The 17,272-nt window shown below is 37.1% G+C and overlaps 1 protein-coding gene across 1 annotated transcript in view; it reads left to right on the top strand.

Moving 5' to 3' along the window:
• Positions 1–299: 299 nt before the first annotated feature.
• The window catches only part of LOC122730830 (UDP-glucuronosyltransferase 2A1-like), a 235,081-nt gene continuing 218,108 nt past the window's right edge, over positions 300–17,272 (top strand). The window contains exon 1 of the mRNA XM_043970310.1: positions 300–1,017. Within this exon, the coding sequence (XP_043826245.1) occupies positions 300–1,017 (718 nt within the window). The remainder of the gene's footprint in view (positions 1,018–17,272) is intronic.

Below are 17,272 nucleotides of genomic sequence, written 5' to 3'. Positions count from 1 at the left end.
GGATTTCCTAATGAAATCACTGATCCTTTATCCCCCCCCCCATATCACCAAAAGACAGGGGGATGAGCTCAGATTGTTTGGTGAAAAAAACAAAAAACAAAAAACAAAAAGACACATTAATTTGTAGAAATCTGAAATGTTTTTCCTTTTCTTTTTAATCTAGAGAATCAAATTGTACTTGTGAATCAGGTACAAACACCATATAAAGCTATTGCTTTCTTTGAGGAAAAAGATGTCTGCTTAAATATATTTTGAAAGTCATCCTAGCCATCTGAGTGGTTTCCATAGTGAGTATCATCATGTCCAAGAAGTCTGTTTGGTTACTTATCCTTCCTTTGACTCTAACAGGAACGGTCTTCAGTGGGAATATACTGATTTGGCCTACAGATGCCAGCCATTGGCTAAATATTAAGATCATTATAGAGGAACTGATTCAAAGAAATCATAATGTCACCGTGCTGACATCACCAAGTGCTCTCTTCATTAAGTCCAGTCCTGATTTACAGGTGAACTTTGAGGTGTTTCCTGTTCCCTTTGGGAAGAAGGATATAGATTCCCTGATTCATGATTTGATTATGCTATGGTTAGATCACAGGCCGACTCCTCTGACACTCTGGACATTTTATCAGGAACTGGGAAAATTCTTTGAGACCATTTTTAAAATTAATATGCAAATCTGTGATGGAGTGCTAAACAACCAAGGGTTAATGGCAAAGCTTCAAATGGCAAGGTTTGATGTGTTAGTAGCAGATCCAGTAACCATTTGTGGGGACCTCGTTGCTCTCAAGTTAGGCATTCCATTTATGTACACCCTGAGGTTCACTCCTGCCTCCACAGTCGAGAGGCACTGTGGGAAAATCCCAGCACCTGTCTCCTATGTACCAGCTGCCTTGTCAGAGCTCACAGATCAGATGCCCTTTGGAGAGCGAATTAAAAACATGTTATCTTATCCGCTGCAAGACTATATATTTCAATCCTACTGGGGAGAATGGGATTTATACTACAGCAAAATTTTGGGTAAGTCTCAGTTAATCTACAAAATGTTCCTTTCTGTTGACTGTTTTAAGTCCTGAATCAGTCTAATCAAAGGAAACACCTTATGATCTTGAGGGTAGACAATGACTGAACTAAAATGAAACATTTGACAGAGAAAAAAGGAAGAGAACTCCCATAAGGTTTGCATGGCAAGGGCTTTCTTCCTTTCCTAATAAAATATAGAAATTGATATGTCTCCCTGGGCAGAGAGGTACACCCATAATCCCCAGTGTGTTTGGAAGGAATGAAAGAGGGTGGGACTGTTGTTATTAGCATTTAAATTCTTTGGACCAAACCTAAGTTCAAGGCTTAATTTTTCTTTCTTCTTTTTTTCTTTTTATTACATGTAGAAATTTTTTTTGGTTTGGGTTTGGGTTTTTTCTCAGCAAGTTGTTTGGGATTTGAAGAAAGGAATATGGGAGATTGTTTTCCTTCTTTTATTGCAGGAATTTATATATATCACTGATTTAAAGCAACAAAGTATGACTCATAGCTATTCTTTTATTTCCTAGGGGCCTTCCCCAGTGAAACATGGTTTATTTATTTTTATTTATGTCAAAACAGTATACTTGATTTTTCAGTTCAGTAGTATTATAGTTATTGATAATATCATTACTAAAAATCATTAGTTATTTTTTTTAAGTGAGGCAGGTGGGGTTAAGTGACTTGCCCAGGTCACACAGCTATAAGTGTTAAGTGTCTGAGGCCAGATTTGAACTCAGGTACTCCAGGGCCGGTGCTCTATCCACTGCGTCACCTAGCTGCCCCAAAGATATTTTTCAACATCTGTTGTGTTTTTTGGTTTGTTTGTTTTTGTGGGGCAATGAGGATTAAGTAACTTGCCCGGGGTCACACAGCTAGTAAGTGTCAAGTTATTTTTTAACAAGAATTTATTTTTTCACATAGTTCTTTAGGGTCTGCAAAATGCTGTATATGTATGTGTGTGTGTATATATGTGTATATATATATATATATATATATATATATTTCATTTGATCTTCACAACAACCCTATGAGACAGGTGTTATTATTAACTCCATAAAACATATGAGGAAAGTGAGGCCAAGAGAAATTAAATGGCTTGCCCAGGGGCTGTGTATAGCTAGTGAGTATCTGAGGCTAGAGTTGAACTGGGTATCTTTCAGACCCCTAGTCCAACACAAAATCCACTGCACCACCTAACTGCCTAGTCACCTTCATAGCTGTTCACATTTTTACTATATTTAGATCTCATTGTAAAAAAAAAAAGACAATTTTCTCATAATTGAACACTGTTTGAGTCCAGTAGTGATTGAATAAGCATTTAGTACTCCTGGGTTTATGTTAGAAAAACAAAAGCTGCTTCATTTCTTGGTGATAAACAAGAAAAACCATAAGATCATCCAGTGAGGGCAATTATTTGCCCATTTCAGAAATTTTAAAGAATTTTGAAATTTCAAAAATATGTGCTTATATTGCCATAATTGCTATCCCATATTCTACCCCCTTCCCTTTCCCAGACCTACTGGCTTCCTGGTTTGACAGGTTCGTATATATGCCAGAGCTCATAAACATGAACCTACCAACCAAGCAGCTGCAGAAAAAGGCAGACCTTTGAGGTTGCAAGGATTTAATGTTTCTGAGGTGGTGGCCTATATTTGAACCCTTTTGAAAAATTGTGCCCAGTGGCATGGGATTTAAAATCTCTTAAATGCCTGAGCACACGATTGCTTTCCTAACCCACTTTGCTCCTATTTTCCAACAAATGATCCATATTGTGATGACTTGTCTAACTTGGGAATCTCTTTAATTTACCTGGACCTTACCCTTCAGACTATGAACTAAGCTCCTACAATGTGCTTTACTGAGACTTAAAAAAAAAAAAAAGCAAAATATATTGTCTCTTGAGGCCAGGAGAAAATGGAAGGCTTCCAACACTTTGGGTGAACCCCTCATGGCAAACTTATATGAGGATGTGTGGACAAGAGTTGAGGGGGATGAACAGATGTTGATAGGTTGTGATCTTTATCACAGAAGGGAATTGCTTTTGCTATTAATAATCAATTCATTAGAGTATTTGAGGATATTGCCAGAGGATTAGATGCTTGCATTTCATAAGTGCTAGGCTATATCACATGCAGAATATATGAACTAGATGAACTCTAGAAGACCTAAGTTTAAATTCTGCCTTAGACACTACATAGCTAATGTTGTATAACCCTTGACAAGTTACTTAGCTTGTCTCAGCTTCAGTTTTCTGTTTTGTAAAATGGAGCTAATAATAGAACCTACCTCACAGGTTTGTTTCAAAGCTGAAGCAGGATAATATATGCAAAACATTATATAAATGCTGGCTATTATTGTTGTTATATGCTTGTATACAAGGACTTGTAAAAATGTATCATTGGAAGATTTTAATTGTTTAGGAGTGGTGGTTGTGGTATTGTTTTTCTTAGTTTCCTAGGGGTCAATTTCTCTTTGTCTACTTGTGTAGTCCCAGATTTCAGGGAAGGGGAAGGGGAAGGGGAAGGAAAGACAGAGAGACAGAGAGGGACAGAGAGACAGAGAGAGAGAGACAGAGAGAGAGAGAGAGAGACAGAGAGAGAGAGAGAGAGAGAGGAGAGAGAGACTAAGCTGATATATCTAAATAGAGGGTTTATTAATAGCTTGCAAACCAAGTTAGTGAACAAGGGGTATTGAGGTGCATATGTTTGGATTAACGCATTACTCTCTCTGGTGGTAAGATAGTTTCTGCTTCCAACACTGCCTGTTTGTTTCATTGTTGGACAAAATCTCAACTGCTTTGATTTGTATTACACTTAATAATGATTTGAAACCTGTTTTAAAGATGAATCCATATAAGGTAAGAAAACCTTGGCCACCTTTTAACTACACAAATCATCACTTTGCCGTATGGATTGGTTGAATTTCTTTGAGCTATATCGCATGAATGGAAGGTACTCCCTTCTTATCTACACATCATAGAATCCTTCTCTTCCTTTAAGATGTAGCACAGATACCATGAAGTTTTCCAGAGTTCCTCCAACTGCTGGCACTGTATCCCCAACTACCTTGCATTTAACTACCTTGTATATAGTTATATTTATTCACTTTATATTTATGCTATATATTTCATATGTTCTTTTTGTCTCCTTCATTGGAATATAAGGTAAGTGAGGATCATTTCATTATTTGTACAAGTACAGTACCTAGAAAAGTACCTTGCACACAGTAGGCACTTAATAAATACTTGTTGATTGATTAATTGATTGACTTAGGGGCTGTACTTCATAAACTCATCAATCATTTTGGCTGTCTCTCCTCTCTGGGAAGAGGCCAGTCTAGTGGAACTCTGATCATGTATATGATTATTATTGTTATTATTATTATTATTTTTATTATTATTATTATAGATTTTAGTTTGAGAGGATGACTCTGCTATATTGTCTGAGAGAAGTGAAAATCTTTATCCTACATATCGGAGTCCAGCCATCTTTGAAAAGTGTCTTCCCTACAAAAAAAAAGTCTCACCAAGCCAAATCCCCTGGCCTTTAGAATGGAAAACATATATTGGTATAATCCTTCTGAAGACAGCCTTCCTTAAGTTTGTAAGAGCTTAGATCAAGAGTAGAATATAATTTCCTTACCACCTCTACAAACTCCATCTTGGTTCTTCTGGGAAAGAAAGAGTAGAAAGGGCAGAAACCGAGAGGCCCAGTTATAGTGAATATGCTTGCTGGATTTTAATTTACAAAGGCAGGGTGGTGTAATAGACTTAAGAGGAAATCTGGGACTGAATCTTGCCTTAGTGACTTACTAAAAGGAAAAGTCACTTATTATTCCTGCATCTCAGCTTCTTCATCTGTAAGCATATTTTAATAATACTTCTACAAATAGAGTCATCACAAGGAAAGTTCTTGAAAACTTTTAAAAAAACATGAAAAGGTGTCCTTTGGGTTATTATCTGTTTCTGTCTTAGTCCCTGGATCAGACATTTCTTCCAGGCTGATTGTCTATCCTTTAATGCTATGGAAGGATGGGCTATTTTGGTGTTACTAAATTAGTAGAACAAGCCCTATACTTCCTTTTTTCAGATATTGGCAGTGTCTTTATTTTCTGGGGACGTCTGATAGCATTAAGTTTCAGAAGTTCAGGCAGGAATATCGGCTGCCTAGAAGGTGTGGTTCTGTTCCAAAAGGGAAATGCAGAAATATTGCATGATAAACCCCATAGAGCCTTGCTGACCTGTTACACTTGGGTTGTTGCCTCCTAACAGGTTCTTCTGCCATAAAACTTTAAGAATCAAGCTGTAAAAAAATAAAAGATGTGTTCAGAAGAAAGATAATGGGATAACCCTGAAAATAATGTCTGGTTAAGATGTAAAGACTTGGGGCAGCTAGTGTCGCAGTGGATAGAGCACTCGCCCTGGATTCAGGAGGACCTGAGGTTCAAATCAGCCTCAGACACTTAACATTTAATAGCTGTCTGACCCTGGCAAGTCACTTAAACCCCAATTACCTCACCAAAACAAAACACAACAACAACATGAAGAAGAAGATGTAAGGACCTAATGTGAATCAAGTGGTTGAATTACTTATCTCTTAAGTTCCAAGGGTTTGCAGCCACTACCCACTTATCTCACTGTGTGGCTCCTGGGGGCAGTTCTTAAATTCACAAACATCTGCCACCATATATACCAATTCATTTTTTCTTCTGTTTTTCCTAGTCCTACTTAAAGCTAGTACTTTGCCTCTGAAATAATCTGTAATTTATCTTGCATATATCTTTTCAGTTTGCCAGTGAAGCTGTGAGAACAGGTACTGTCTTTGTGTTTATTTTTACCCCTAGTGCTTGGCACAGGGCCTGGTAGTAGATGCTTAATAAAAGCTTGATTTTGACTTTTTCCTTCTTTCTACACCTTACATTTTTATCATTTTAGTCAGCGATGACACCTTGGGTTCAAATGTTGGCCCTGAGAGTAGCCCATTTTTCCATGGGTTTGTTGCTTAATACTAATGAGAACTTGGAAGAAACTTCTCAAGTTAGACTGTGGCAAATACCATCACTTTGCTCAAGCAAACATAAAAGATGTGCCATCATTCTTTTTCCAAATGTCCATACTCAAACCTCCACTCAAAATTTAAAAATACAGAAAGGCTAGATGTTTTCCAAATATTATAGGTGCACACAAACATTCGCATGGGCTAACCCACCCACTCTACCTGCACACAAACTATGAAAAGATATGGGTTGATGTTATAAAAACGTGAAGTTGTAGATTTTCCTGTTCCTTAAGCTCACCATAAAGTGGCACCTCGGTTCCTCAAAATAGATCAAGAAGAGACCGTGTGGGTCATTTAGTTCAATCCTCTTAAATGAAAAAAAATTATTTCTGACATATAAACTTGATTCAGGATTAAAGCAGGAAAAATGAGCAAACACAAGAAAACATCAACAATAAAGAAATTTTATGGATCCAGAGACACTTAAGAAATATACCAGAAGATGAGAATAACTCGGTGTATCAACTACAAGCAAAGCTTTAAAGAAATTAAAGTCTAAAGTCAGAGCATAGTTGTGCTTTCCCTTCTTCTTGGTTACTTTGGGTAGCATAGTTGTCAAAAATCCATCCCACTTGCCAAGTATAATTAATCAGAGTCATATACTTAGAACAAGGGGCCTTACAGCTCAACACCTTCATTTGACAAATGAGGAGTTGGAAGCTTAAAGAGGTACAGTAATTTGCCTAAGATCCCAAAGCTAGTTGATATCCACAATTTATTATAAAACGTCTCTTTCTTGAAAATCAGAAAGTCCCCAACTTGACAGGTATATAGAAGGGAGTCATAATGTTTCCGAACTCATAGTTTTGTTGTAAAATTAAGCTTCCTGATTTGCTTACATTCCCTATGTGCCTCATGTGACTGAAGCTTTACAATAATGGGTATCACTTGATACCACATGACCTTTATCTGAAGGCCTTAAGTAAAAGTCATTTATTATGTGTTGGCTATTTATTAGCTTGTGTATTGGGTAGCACCTGTCACTGTAACCTAATATTTAATCAGGCAAAAGGCATTCTCAGTTCTAACATTGCTCTGTATTTCCTGTTATTGGAACAGGATTAAATGACATGTTCACAGTTGCAACACCCATTCATAATAACTGGTGTATTTAGGTTTTGTGTGAAGAAATAAAATGGAATAGGAGAATCGAAGGTGAAATAAAGCTATAAGAGGGCATTGGTAATAGAAATACAAATACATCGGCCTGACCTGTGGTTAGAAGAAACAAACTAGAGGAAGCTATCGTATTACCGTGATTAAGTTATTTCTTTATATTAGTGAAATTGCCCATAAGAGGATTTTAGGTACAGAGAAAAACAACATACAGTCATCTAGAATGGCATTGATGACTATGATAAAATTCCAGTTGATAGATGCTGCTGCCACCTAGTGAAATCTAGAGAGAATTAGTGTCACTGCTACCGTCTTCTTCGCTGTCCAGTGTCCTAAACTCAAAACCTCTTCACATTCCTCCCCCCCCATTCTGCCCTCCTCTCTTCCATTTCAGATAAATTCTTGGATAAAGAGGTGTTTCTTCTCCTTGCCAAGAGAAATCAGATCTCCTTGTGGCCTTGATGCCCTCCTTCCCATCTCCAAATCCTTGCCTATTTGGTAATTTCCATAGACCTCTATCCATCGTAAATCTTTTTACCCAATAGTTTATCCTCTGTTGCCTACAAACATGCCCATATTTTCCCCATTTAAAAAGCTCAACTTTGGGGGCAGGTAGGTGGCATAGTGGATAGAGTACCGGCCCTGGATTCAGGGGGACCTGAGTTCAAATTCAGCCTCAGACACTTGACATTTACTAGCTGTGTGACCTTGGGCAAGTCACTTAACCTTCATTGCCCCCCCCAATCTTTTTTAAAAAAGCTCAACTTTTATCTTCTCAAACTATCACCCAATATTTCTCATTTCTTTTTAAGTCAAACTCCTAGAAAACACCACCTCCCTACTTCATTCATTGTCAATTGAACTTGGTCCCTGATCATTTATATCTCATTTGCAATACATAGGGTTTATGTGGAAGTAGAAAAAATGGCAGGGACAGCTTGTGGAGTTTGGATCTCTGTCAGCACCTCCCTCTTCTTCCCTGAGATGTGATTTGCATATGATTACCCCACATATGACCTTAGTTTAGTGCAAACACATTATGTCTGATTATAGGATTCTTGGATCCAGGACTTTTCAGTGTCTATTGGTGGGATTCCTTGTCTGTGGTCCCCTTCAGTTCACATTATCTCCATTTAAAAACACAATAGAATTCCCCACACAACCACCCCTATTTCCATCTAAGGAGAATAAGGAGGTTCTGCGACATGCACAATAGTACATTGATAACATGTGTGTTCCTCTTGGAGGTATTCTCTTTTTTCTGCTATTGTTAGTAAACTATGATACTTAGCCTTTTGTTATTTTATTGAACAAGAAGGGATATGTAAAAAAAACCAAGTATGGTGTCTATCTCCATATAAGAATTTTGCTGACATTCAATGGAATATTTTCCAGCACTAAACATCTGATACAATTAATTTAGGTAGTATTGTCATTTTTATTTTATTTGCTCATTCTATTCATGAAGAATTAATGTTTCAAGTTCCAGGCAAGGCGCCTTTGTTAAGCACTTACAACATTCCAGCTCAGTGCTAAGTACTGGAATAGAAATACAAGTCAGAAAGATAAGCCCTGGCCCTCAGTGAATTATATTCCAATGGAGGGGAAACAGTACATAAAAGGGAACTGAAAAGTGGGGTAGGTATCTGTTGGGATATTTATATTATAAAAAAAGTCCAGGAGAAACGGGAATAAAACCTGAAGAAAAAATTAAGGCATGGCCAAGTTTTGCCCTCCTAAATGTAAGAAGAACCAGCCAATCAGAGGGTAAGTACACAAGACCAGAGAGTACTTCCAATATATGAAGTCCAGGATTATGGAAAGACCCTTTTATCATCCCCCTCCATTGAAATGTAGACAGCTCATCAATACCATGGTCCTTAATTATTTTTTGTTGTTGTATATACCTTAGATTTTTTTCTTTTGACTCCTGAATTTGTATTTCAAAGTTCTTTTTCATGCTATGTTTCTGCCCCCTAACCCAATCAGAAGGTTTGCAAGTCCTCTCTTTCATTAAAAATATAGTTTTTCGTTTCCACTTCATATTCCAAAAGGCAAAAAATAAGGTCTGAAAACAAGTAATAATTTGTCCAGCAATACTATCTCATTATAACTTTGCAAAGAATCCAATGAATATGCTGTTATTATTCCCATTGTACATTTGAGTAAACTGAGTTAGATGTTAAATAACTTGACAGTTATAAAGCTAGTAAGTATCCGAGGAAAGATATGAATTCAGGTCTTCCTGACTTCAGGTCCAGCACTCTATGCCCTGTAACACCCAGCAACCTTTAGGGTACACACACACGCACATACACCCTGCATACTCTTTTCTATTACTATTCAATAATTGTTGTAATACTATCATATCTAACCTTTCTAACATTCCAATAGAATGTCCTAAATTGATTTTTGCTTACTTTTTTACTAGAATTATCTAGATATGAAAGGGGTACACTGATGTAGACCTCCATGATAGTTTTATATTCTATAATTCCCTGTTATATTTTATAACTCCCTTAACTTTCCTTCAAGTACTTAGATCCTTTGCCTTTGGGTATCTATTCCTTTCTAGACTCATTGCTTTATAGAACCAAAAGTCTCATTGTTTCAGTCATCATCTCTGTATTAATGACTTCTCAGATCTATATATTCACCTTGATCTCCCACTCCTCATTTTCATCTATGCTAGAATTCTACATTCCCAGGTTTCTACAGAGCTTTTCTACTTGGATTTTTCACCATCACATTATGTCAAACTCAACATTTCCCCAAATGACTTTAATGTCCTCTCTGACTTAGTGATCTTTTCTTAACATCCTTATTTATTATCAGTCTGCCTTCACTCAAATTCTTTTGCTTATCATGCCCTTCTTACTGACCTTTTTCTTTTAAATATAAGTAATCCTTCCAGGTTAGATCAGACCAAGTCAATCAATCAAATTAATTTAAAAAAGCATCTAATCTATTATGCCTTACTTTTTAATTCTGCTATCCTGGAACAGTGAGTACCATATGACTACTGACTGTTCCATTTATACTACCTTTGTAAGTTCTTTGAGAATAGAATTATGTATTACTACTTCTAATAGTACTCATAGTGCCTAGAACCATGCTGCCACCTAGTAACTATTCTTTAAATATTCACTGAATCATTTGTAATGTATTACAGTCATTGTCCCAGAGTGGTAGAGGGAAGAAGAAAAGAAAAAGCATTTTTAAATGCCCACTAAGCATTGTGCTAAGCACTTTACAAATATTATCTCATAACATAACAACCCTATGAGAAGGTGTTATTGTAATCCTCATTTTATATTTGAGTGAACTGACACAGTAGAGATGTTAAAGGACTTGCCCAGAGTCACATAGTTGGTAAGTGTCTGTCGCTGGATTCGAATTCAGATCTTCCTGACTCAAGGCCCAGCACTCTTTCCATTCCACTATCTAGCTGCCTTATGGTACAAAGAAACTGGTTCTTTCAAGAAAGGGGACAAGCCAGCTGGCTGGTAAGGCAGGATCTCCCACATGTTGTTCCTACTTGCCCTTTGCATCTCCATGTTTTGTCATTCCATATCCCTGGAATGCCCACACTTGACTCTTGGATCGTGGCTATCCTGCCTATACTTTATAGCCTATTCACTTCTCACCATTCTCAAGAAAGCCTATCACCTCTATTGGTAACAAGTTTTCCCCGTCAGGGTCTCATCTAGCACTTGATTGTGTAACTGAATGCACTTAAAAGTATAATTTTGTGCTTGTTTTGGCAAATGGAAACTATACACTCCCTTATCACAACACCCCCACTACTAGTTTTGTAAGTTCCTTAGAGACTACAACTGTGTCCCTGTATGGTTTTCTATCTCCCATTACACCTAGTACTGTGCTTTGTACATAGTAGGTTCCTCGTATGTATTGATTGTTTTGCTTAATATAATATTATATAACTGGGGACTTGTATGGAATCACTGTATTCTTTCCCAAGCTGGTAGTAGACAGAAGGACAGATTCTTACTCTCTTTTCTATGTACTTCATCTAGTATACTTTCAAGGGTAGGGGAAAGTTTTATGTGGCTTTCAGGAGGTCAAGTATGCTGCTTGTACAAATTACACTATAGTAAATGACTATAGTAATATAGTATATGATAAACCCAAAGATCCAAGCTTTTGGAATAAAAACTCATTGTTTGACAAAAACTGCTGAGAAAACTGGAAAACAGCATGGCAGAAATTAGATATAGATTAACATCTTATACCATATACTTAAATAAGGTTAAAAATGGGGTACATGAGTTACACATAAAGGGTGATACCATAAGGCAAATTAAGAGATCATGGAATAGTTTAAGATGTACAAGTTTATTGGCAGAGGACGAATTTAGGGGCAAAGAAGATTTAGAAAACAATACAAAATGTAAAATAGATAATTTTGAGTTTTACAAAATTAAAAAAGCTTTTGCAGAAACAAACAAATATAACCAAGAATAGTAAGGGAAGCAGGAAAACTGGGAAAGCATTTTGAAACAAATATCTTTGATAAAGGCCTCATTTCTCAAATTAGTAGAGAAATGAGTGTAATTTATAAAAATAGGAAGTCATTCATCAATTGATAAATGGTCAAAGGATATGAACAGACAGTTTTCTGATGAAGACATCAAGCTATCTATAGTCATATGAAAAAATGTTCTAGATAACTATTAGCAGAGAAATGCAAATTAAAACACTCTGAAGTATCACCTCACAGGGATCAGAGGGGAAAATATAACAAAAAAAAGGAAAATATTGGCTGTTGGAGGGGTTGTGGGGGAAAACTGGGACACTAAATCAACTGTTGGTGGAGGTTTGAACAGATCCAACCATTCTGAAGAGAATTTGGAACTATGTCCAAAGGACTATAAAACTGTGCATACCCCTTTGATACAGCAGCAAGGACCACCATTAGATTTATATCCCAAGACATCTCAAAAAAGAGTAAAAAAGGATCTATTTGTAGGCAGCTCTTTTGTAGTGGCTAAGATGGAAATCAAAGGAATTGTCCATCAATTGGGGAATGCTAAACAAGCCTGTGTTATATGATTGTGATGGAATATTATTGTGCTATAAAAAAATGACAAGCAGGATGATTTTAGAAAGTCCTGGAAAGACTAGTATGAAACTGCAGTGAAAGTGAGCAGAACCGAAGAACGCTGTGCACAGTAACAGCAATATTGTTTGATGGAAGAACTGTTAATGACTTGGACTATTCTTAGCAATACAAGGATGCAAGACAATCCCAAAGGACTAATGATAAAGTGTACTGTCCACATCCGAGATAAGAACACTTTTTATACACTACCACAGATCATTTCACTGGTTGTAGTTTGTCTTTCATATCTATCTAGCACATGTTAACCTTGAACCATAATGACGCATGAAAACCTTATTACCCTTATCCTTGTACTTAGGTGATTTCGACATTTTATGGGCCTGTTTTCTACTCTGTATTCATTATATTTATTACCTTCTTGGATTACCTGTTTATTCATTTATGAATATGATTCCTACCAAAAAAAATACATAAATGTATCTGCTTCAATGCATGGCCTTGTAATTCAGTGCAAAGAAGGCTCCCTCACTCACTAGCCACATACATACCAGAGGGCAACATGGAGGGTATTTTTAGAGTATGTTGGACAGACAAAAATTTGCAAAATCTGGTTGTATTGTGTGGGAGTTAGACTGCTGCTCAAAGGAATGTTGCACCATAAATCCCTCCATGTGTTCAGATAGTATTTTCTTCTAAAAAAATGTCAGTGATCTAGATTGAGGAAAATAAGGGGGAAAGGAAAGTACAGGGGAGAATTATTACATATTTTGGGAGGGGAGAAGTATTAGACAGTTTTGAAAACTTATAATGATTCATTTTAAATTAACTTCATTGTTCATATATCTCCTTTATCTTCTCTGTCAAAAGTGACAAGGTCTTGATTTCTGTTAAGTTTCAGCCTTCAAAAGGTAGCAGAACTGGGCAGTTAGGTGGCACAGTGGATAGAGCACCGGCCCTGGAGTCCGGAGTACCTGAGTTCAAATCAAATCCGCCTCAGACACTTAACACTTATTAGCTGGTGTGACCCTGGGCAAGTCACTTAACCCCAATTGCCTCACTAAGAAAAAAAAAGGTAGCAGAACCAATGAGGAGAAATTCAATTCTGGCTGTGATTCTAAACATCAAAAAGGAACTTGTCACTGAGATGGAAATGATGGGAAAGTGTTTACTGTCTGTTTTTGATTTTGTGATAGAGAAAAGTTAGCAATTCTCTGATATACACTCTTGATTTGATAAGAAGAAAAATTTAAAAGATTATGCAGAAGGATATATAGGATCTCAATTAACATTCTATAGGAAAAGTAAACTATATGAAAAGTTTTATTGTCATGTTTTGTTTTTACATCACAAATATTTAGAGAATACACTCGCTTTGTGATAGGTCCCTTGGAACAAAGTAAAATAGTTAAGTAAAACTAATATAGAGTGACTTCATTTAAATGCGCATGTAACATTTCACAGCTATAGCATAATGCCATCTATCTATTAGAAAAACTAGCAGAAATCTATTTTATCTCCCATTAAACCACAAGCCCATTGGAAAAAAACAAAAAGAAAAAAAATATCAAGGAAAAACAAATTCCATCATTGGCTGTATGCAAAAATATGTTTCATTCTGTACTCCTAATTCATCACTTCTCTATGACAGATACTTGCTTCATCATCTGTTCTCTGAGAATAATGAATGGTCAGCTAGATGGCACAATGGATAGAGCACCACCCTGGAGTCAGGAAGAATCATCTTTCTGAATTATAATCTGGCATCAGTTGCTTACTAGCTATGTGACTTTGGGCAAGTTATTTAACCCTATTAACCGCAGTTTCTTCATCTGTAAAGATATCTGGAGAAGAACTGTTAAACTACTTCCAGTAGCCATGTCAAGAAAACACCAAATGGGTCAGACACAGCTGAAAAATGGCTGAAACGTTGTATTTACCATAATTCTTATAGCTTTTAAAGTTGTTTGCAGTGTTGTAATTAATAAAATTTATCCTAGTTTTCCTCATTTCATTCGTCATTTTTATATTAATATAGGATAAATAATTCTTCTGATTCAGAAAATTAGCACTCTGGATCAGTTCATAGTCTTTACATACCGTTTTTGAAATAACCTATTTCCTCATTTCTTATTGCAAAATATATAGGATAGGCCATCACCAGAATATACCATAACTTGTACAGCCTTTCCTTAATTGATGGCTCCTTCCTTAATTTCCAGTTCTTCTTGAATCCAGGTCCAGTGGCCTAGAAACTACTTTGCCCAGCAATATGCCACTATAACTGACAACTTAGATTAAATGAATGTATCTTTAGCAAAATATAAAATACTCAAATTAATAGAACAAGAAAGAAAGAATAATTCAATCTCAGGGCAGATAGGTGGTGCAGTGGATAGAGCACTGGGCCCAGGAGTCAGGAGTACCTGAGTTCAAATATGGCCTCAGACACTTAACACTACTAGCTGTGTGACCCTGGCAAGTCACTTAACCCCAATTGCCTAACCAAAAAAAAAAAAAGAATAATTCAATCTCAGAGGAAGGAATTTTTAACAATTCATAAATGAACTTTGAAGGAAGTTGGAAGACCAGATGTATTCACAAGTAAATTCTATCAATGTTCAAATAACAATTATTCCAGGATTATGTAAATTGTTTGCAAAAAGAGTGATAGAATAGTTTCTACTGTGAGAATTGGAATGGCACCCCTGCTGGGAGAGATACTAATAGGGAATCTCAGCCATGAGGGAGAAAGAATGTGATTTAGGAGACCATGTGACTTGAGCATCTGGAAGGTACATCTAGTAGAACCACCTATGGACTTGTCAATCAGAGCTACCAGCCAATTAGCTTGGAGCAGTGTGTAGATGTGGTGTGTGTGGTGTGTGTGTGTGTGGTGTGGTGTGTGTGTGTGTGTGTGGAGGGCCCTGCTTCCTGTGGGGGAGGTTTCTGGGAGAGAGAATGAACAAGTGGACACTCACTCATAGAGACTTTTTTTTTTGGTGAGGAAGCCAGTGTGGTGGCAGATGGAGAACAGGGTGGGGGGTGTGGACCCTCTTAGTTGTTCAGCCACCAGCTTGGTGATGAGAGGTTCACATGGGCTGCTAAGAAAGGAAATTGCTTTCTTTTGCTCTAGCTAGACCAATTAGATCTGAGCTAGGATTTCCATGCTATAAGGAATCGTTCTCAATCTCTCTCTCTTCACTAACTTATAATATATATTTTAAATCTTTAAAGGCCTAAACTCTTGTTGAATTTAGTCAGGGATTTTGGCCAGCTTCCCCCCAAGACTGGGTGGGGCAGATTAGAACCCACATTTTAGATTTTAAACAACATCTGATAGATGAACCTGTGACTTACCCAGGGTCATACAGTTAGTGTGTGTCTGAGGCGGGATTTGAACTCAAGTCCTCCTGACTCCAGAACCTGGCTCTATTCACTGTGCCAACTAGCTGCCCCAATTAAAAAAAATAAAATATTAGTAAAGAAGTGAAAACCACATCACAAAGATTATACACTATTATCAGGTTGGATTTACAACAGGAAGAAAGGTTGTTTAGTACAAGGAAAATGCTAAACTTAACCACATTGAAAACAATTTATAATTATGTCAATATATGCAGAAAAAGCTTTTTAAACAAAATACAATGCTTATTTTTTGGGGGGCAATGTGGGTTGACTCACCCAGAGTCACACAGCTAGTAAGTGTCAAGTGTCTGAGGCCAGATTTGAACTCAGGTCCTCCTGAATCCAAGGCTGGTGCTTTATTCACTGTGCCACCTAGCTGCCCACAATACCTATTTTTTTAAAGGGCAGCCATGCAGAGCACTGGTGCTGGAATCAGAAAAAAACAAAGTTTAAACTTGCCTCAGATACTTAATAGCCTGTGTGATTCTAGACAAGTCACTTAATTCTGTTTGCCTGAATTTTCTCATTATAAAATGAGCTAGAGAAGGAAATAAACCAACCATTTCAGTATCTCTGCCAAGAAAATCCCAAATGGGGTCATGAAGTGTTGGCCACAACTGATATTACTGAACAAAACTAGATTATAAATACGTAGAATATAGGAACTGTGGCTTTATATGGCTTTGTGTGCTTTTTACAAGTCAGCAGAGTGCCTCATGGATAGTTCTTGAATTGAGTTGAATAATTAGCAGGTTTTGTTATGTTACATTGAGTTCCTTTGGTTTGTTTCATGAACATTATTGGGCTCTTTCTATTTCAATTATAAGGTTTATAAAGGATTGGACCATACCTTTTTTTTTTTTTTTTTTTAGTGAGGCAATTGGGGTTAAGTGACTTGCCCAGGGTCACAGAGCTAGTAAGTGTTAAGTGTCTGAGGCCGGATTTGAACTCAGGTACTCCTGACTCCAGGGCTGGTGCTCTATCCACTGTGCCACCTAGCTGCCCCCTGGACCATACTTTTTAATATTCTGAATTTGTGGCTTCTACCTACAAGTTCACTTAGCACAGCCTTTCTCTCAAAGACTTTGTAAATATTGTTAATTGTTGGACAGAGTTCACTGAGGAAAATGGATGTGTGCTTGTGTTTATAGATTAATCTTCAACTTGTCACTTGATTTGCCTGTGTCTTTCAAAGTGCTGTACTGCAGTGTGATAGAAGGCATCAAGCTCAGAGACTATGCTTGAGAAGTGGATTTCTATTTTGCTCCTGCTGCAGGCTATGCTGCTTTGGATGTGCATCCTCTGGGAAGGTCCTTGTGTGGCCCTTAGAACAAAGCCACTGGATTAATATGAAGACAATTCTGGATGAGCTGGTACAACGGGGTCACTTCGTAACAGTGTTAGTACCTTCTGTTACATTTTTAATTGATCCAACTGACTCTTCAGGCCTTAACTTTGAGGTTTTTCCTTTGTCAACTACAAAAGAGCAAGAATTGAATAATTTGGAAATTGCTTGTATGAGATGATTTACCAAGACAATGGTTTTTTCACACTGGAAAACCTTGTGGAAATTTCATGAAATGATGAGGCA

The sequence above is a fragment of the Dromiciops gliroides genome, chromosome 6 (assembly GCF_019393635.1).
Source record: "Dromiciops gliroides isolate mDroGli1 chromosome 6, mDroGli1.pri, whole genome shotgun sequence".
Taxonomy (NCBI): Eukaryota; Metazoa; Chordata; class Mammalia; order Microbiotheria; family Microbiotheriidae; genus Dromiciops; species Dromiciops gliroides.
This window is presented reverse-complemented; position numbering and strand designations above follow the sequence as displayed.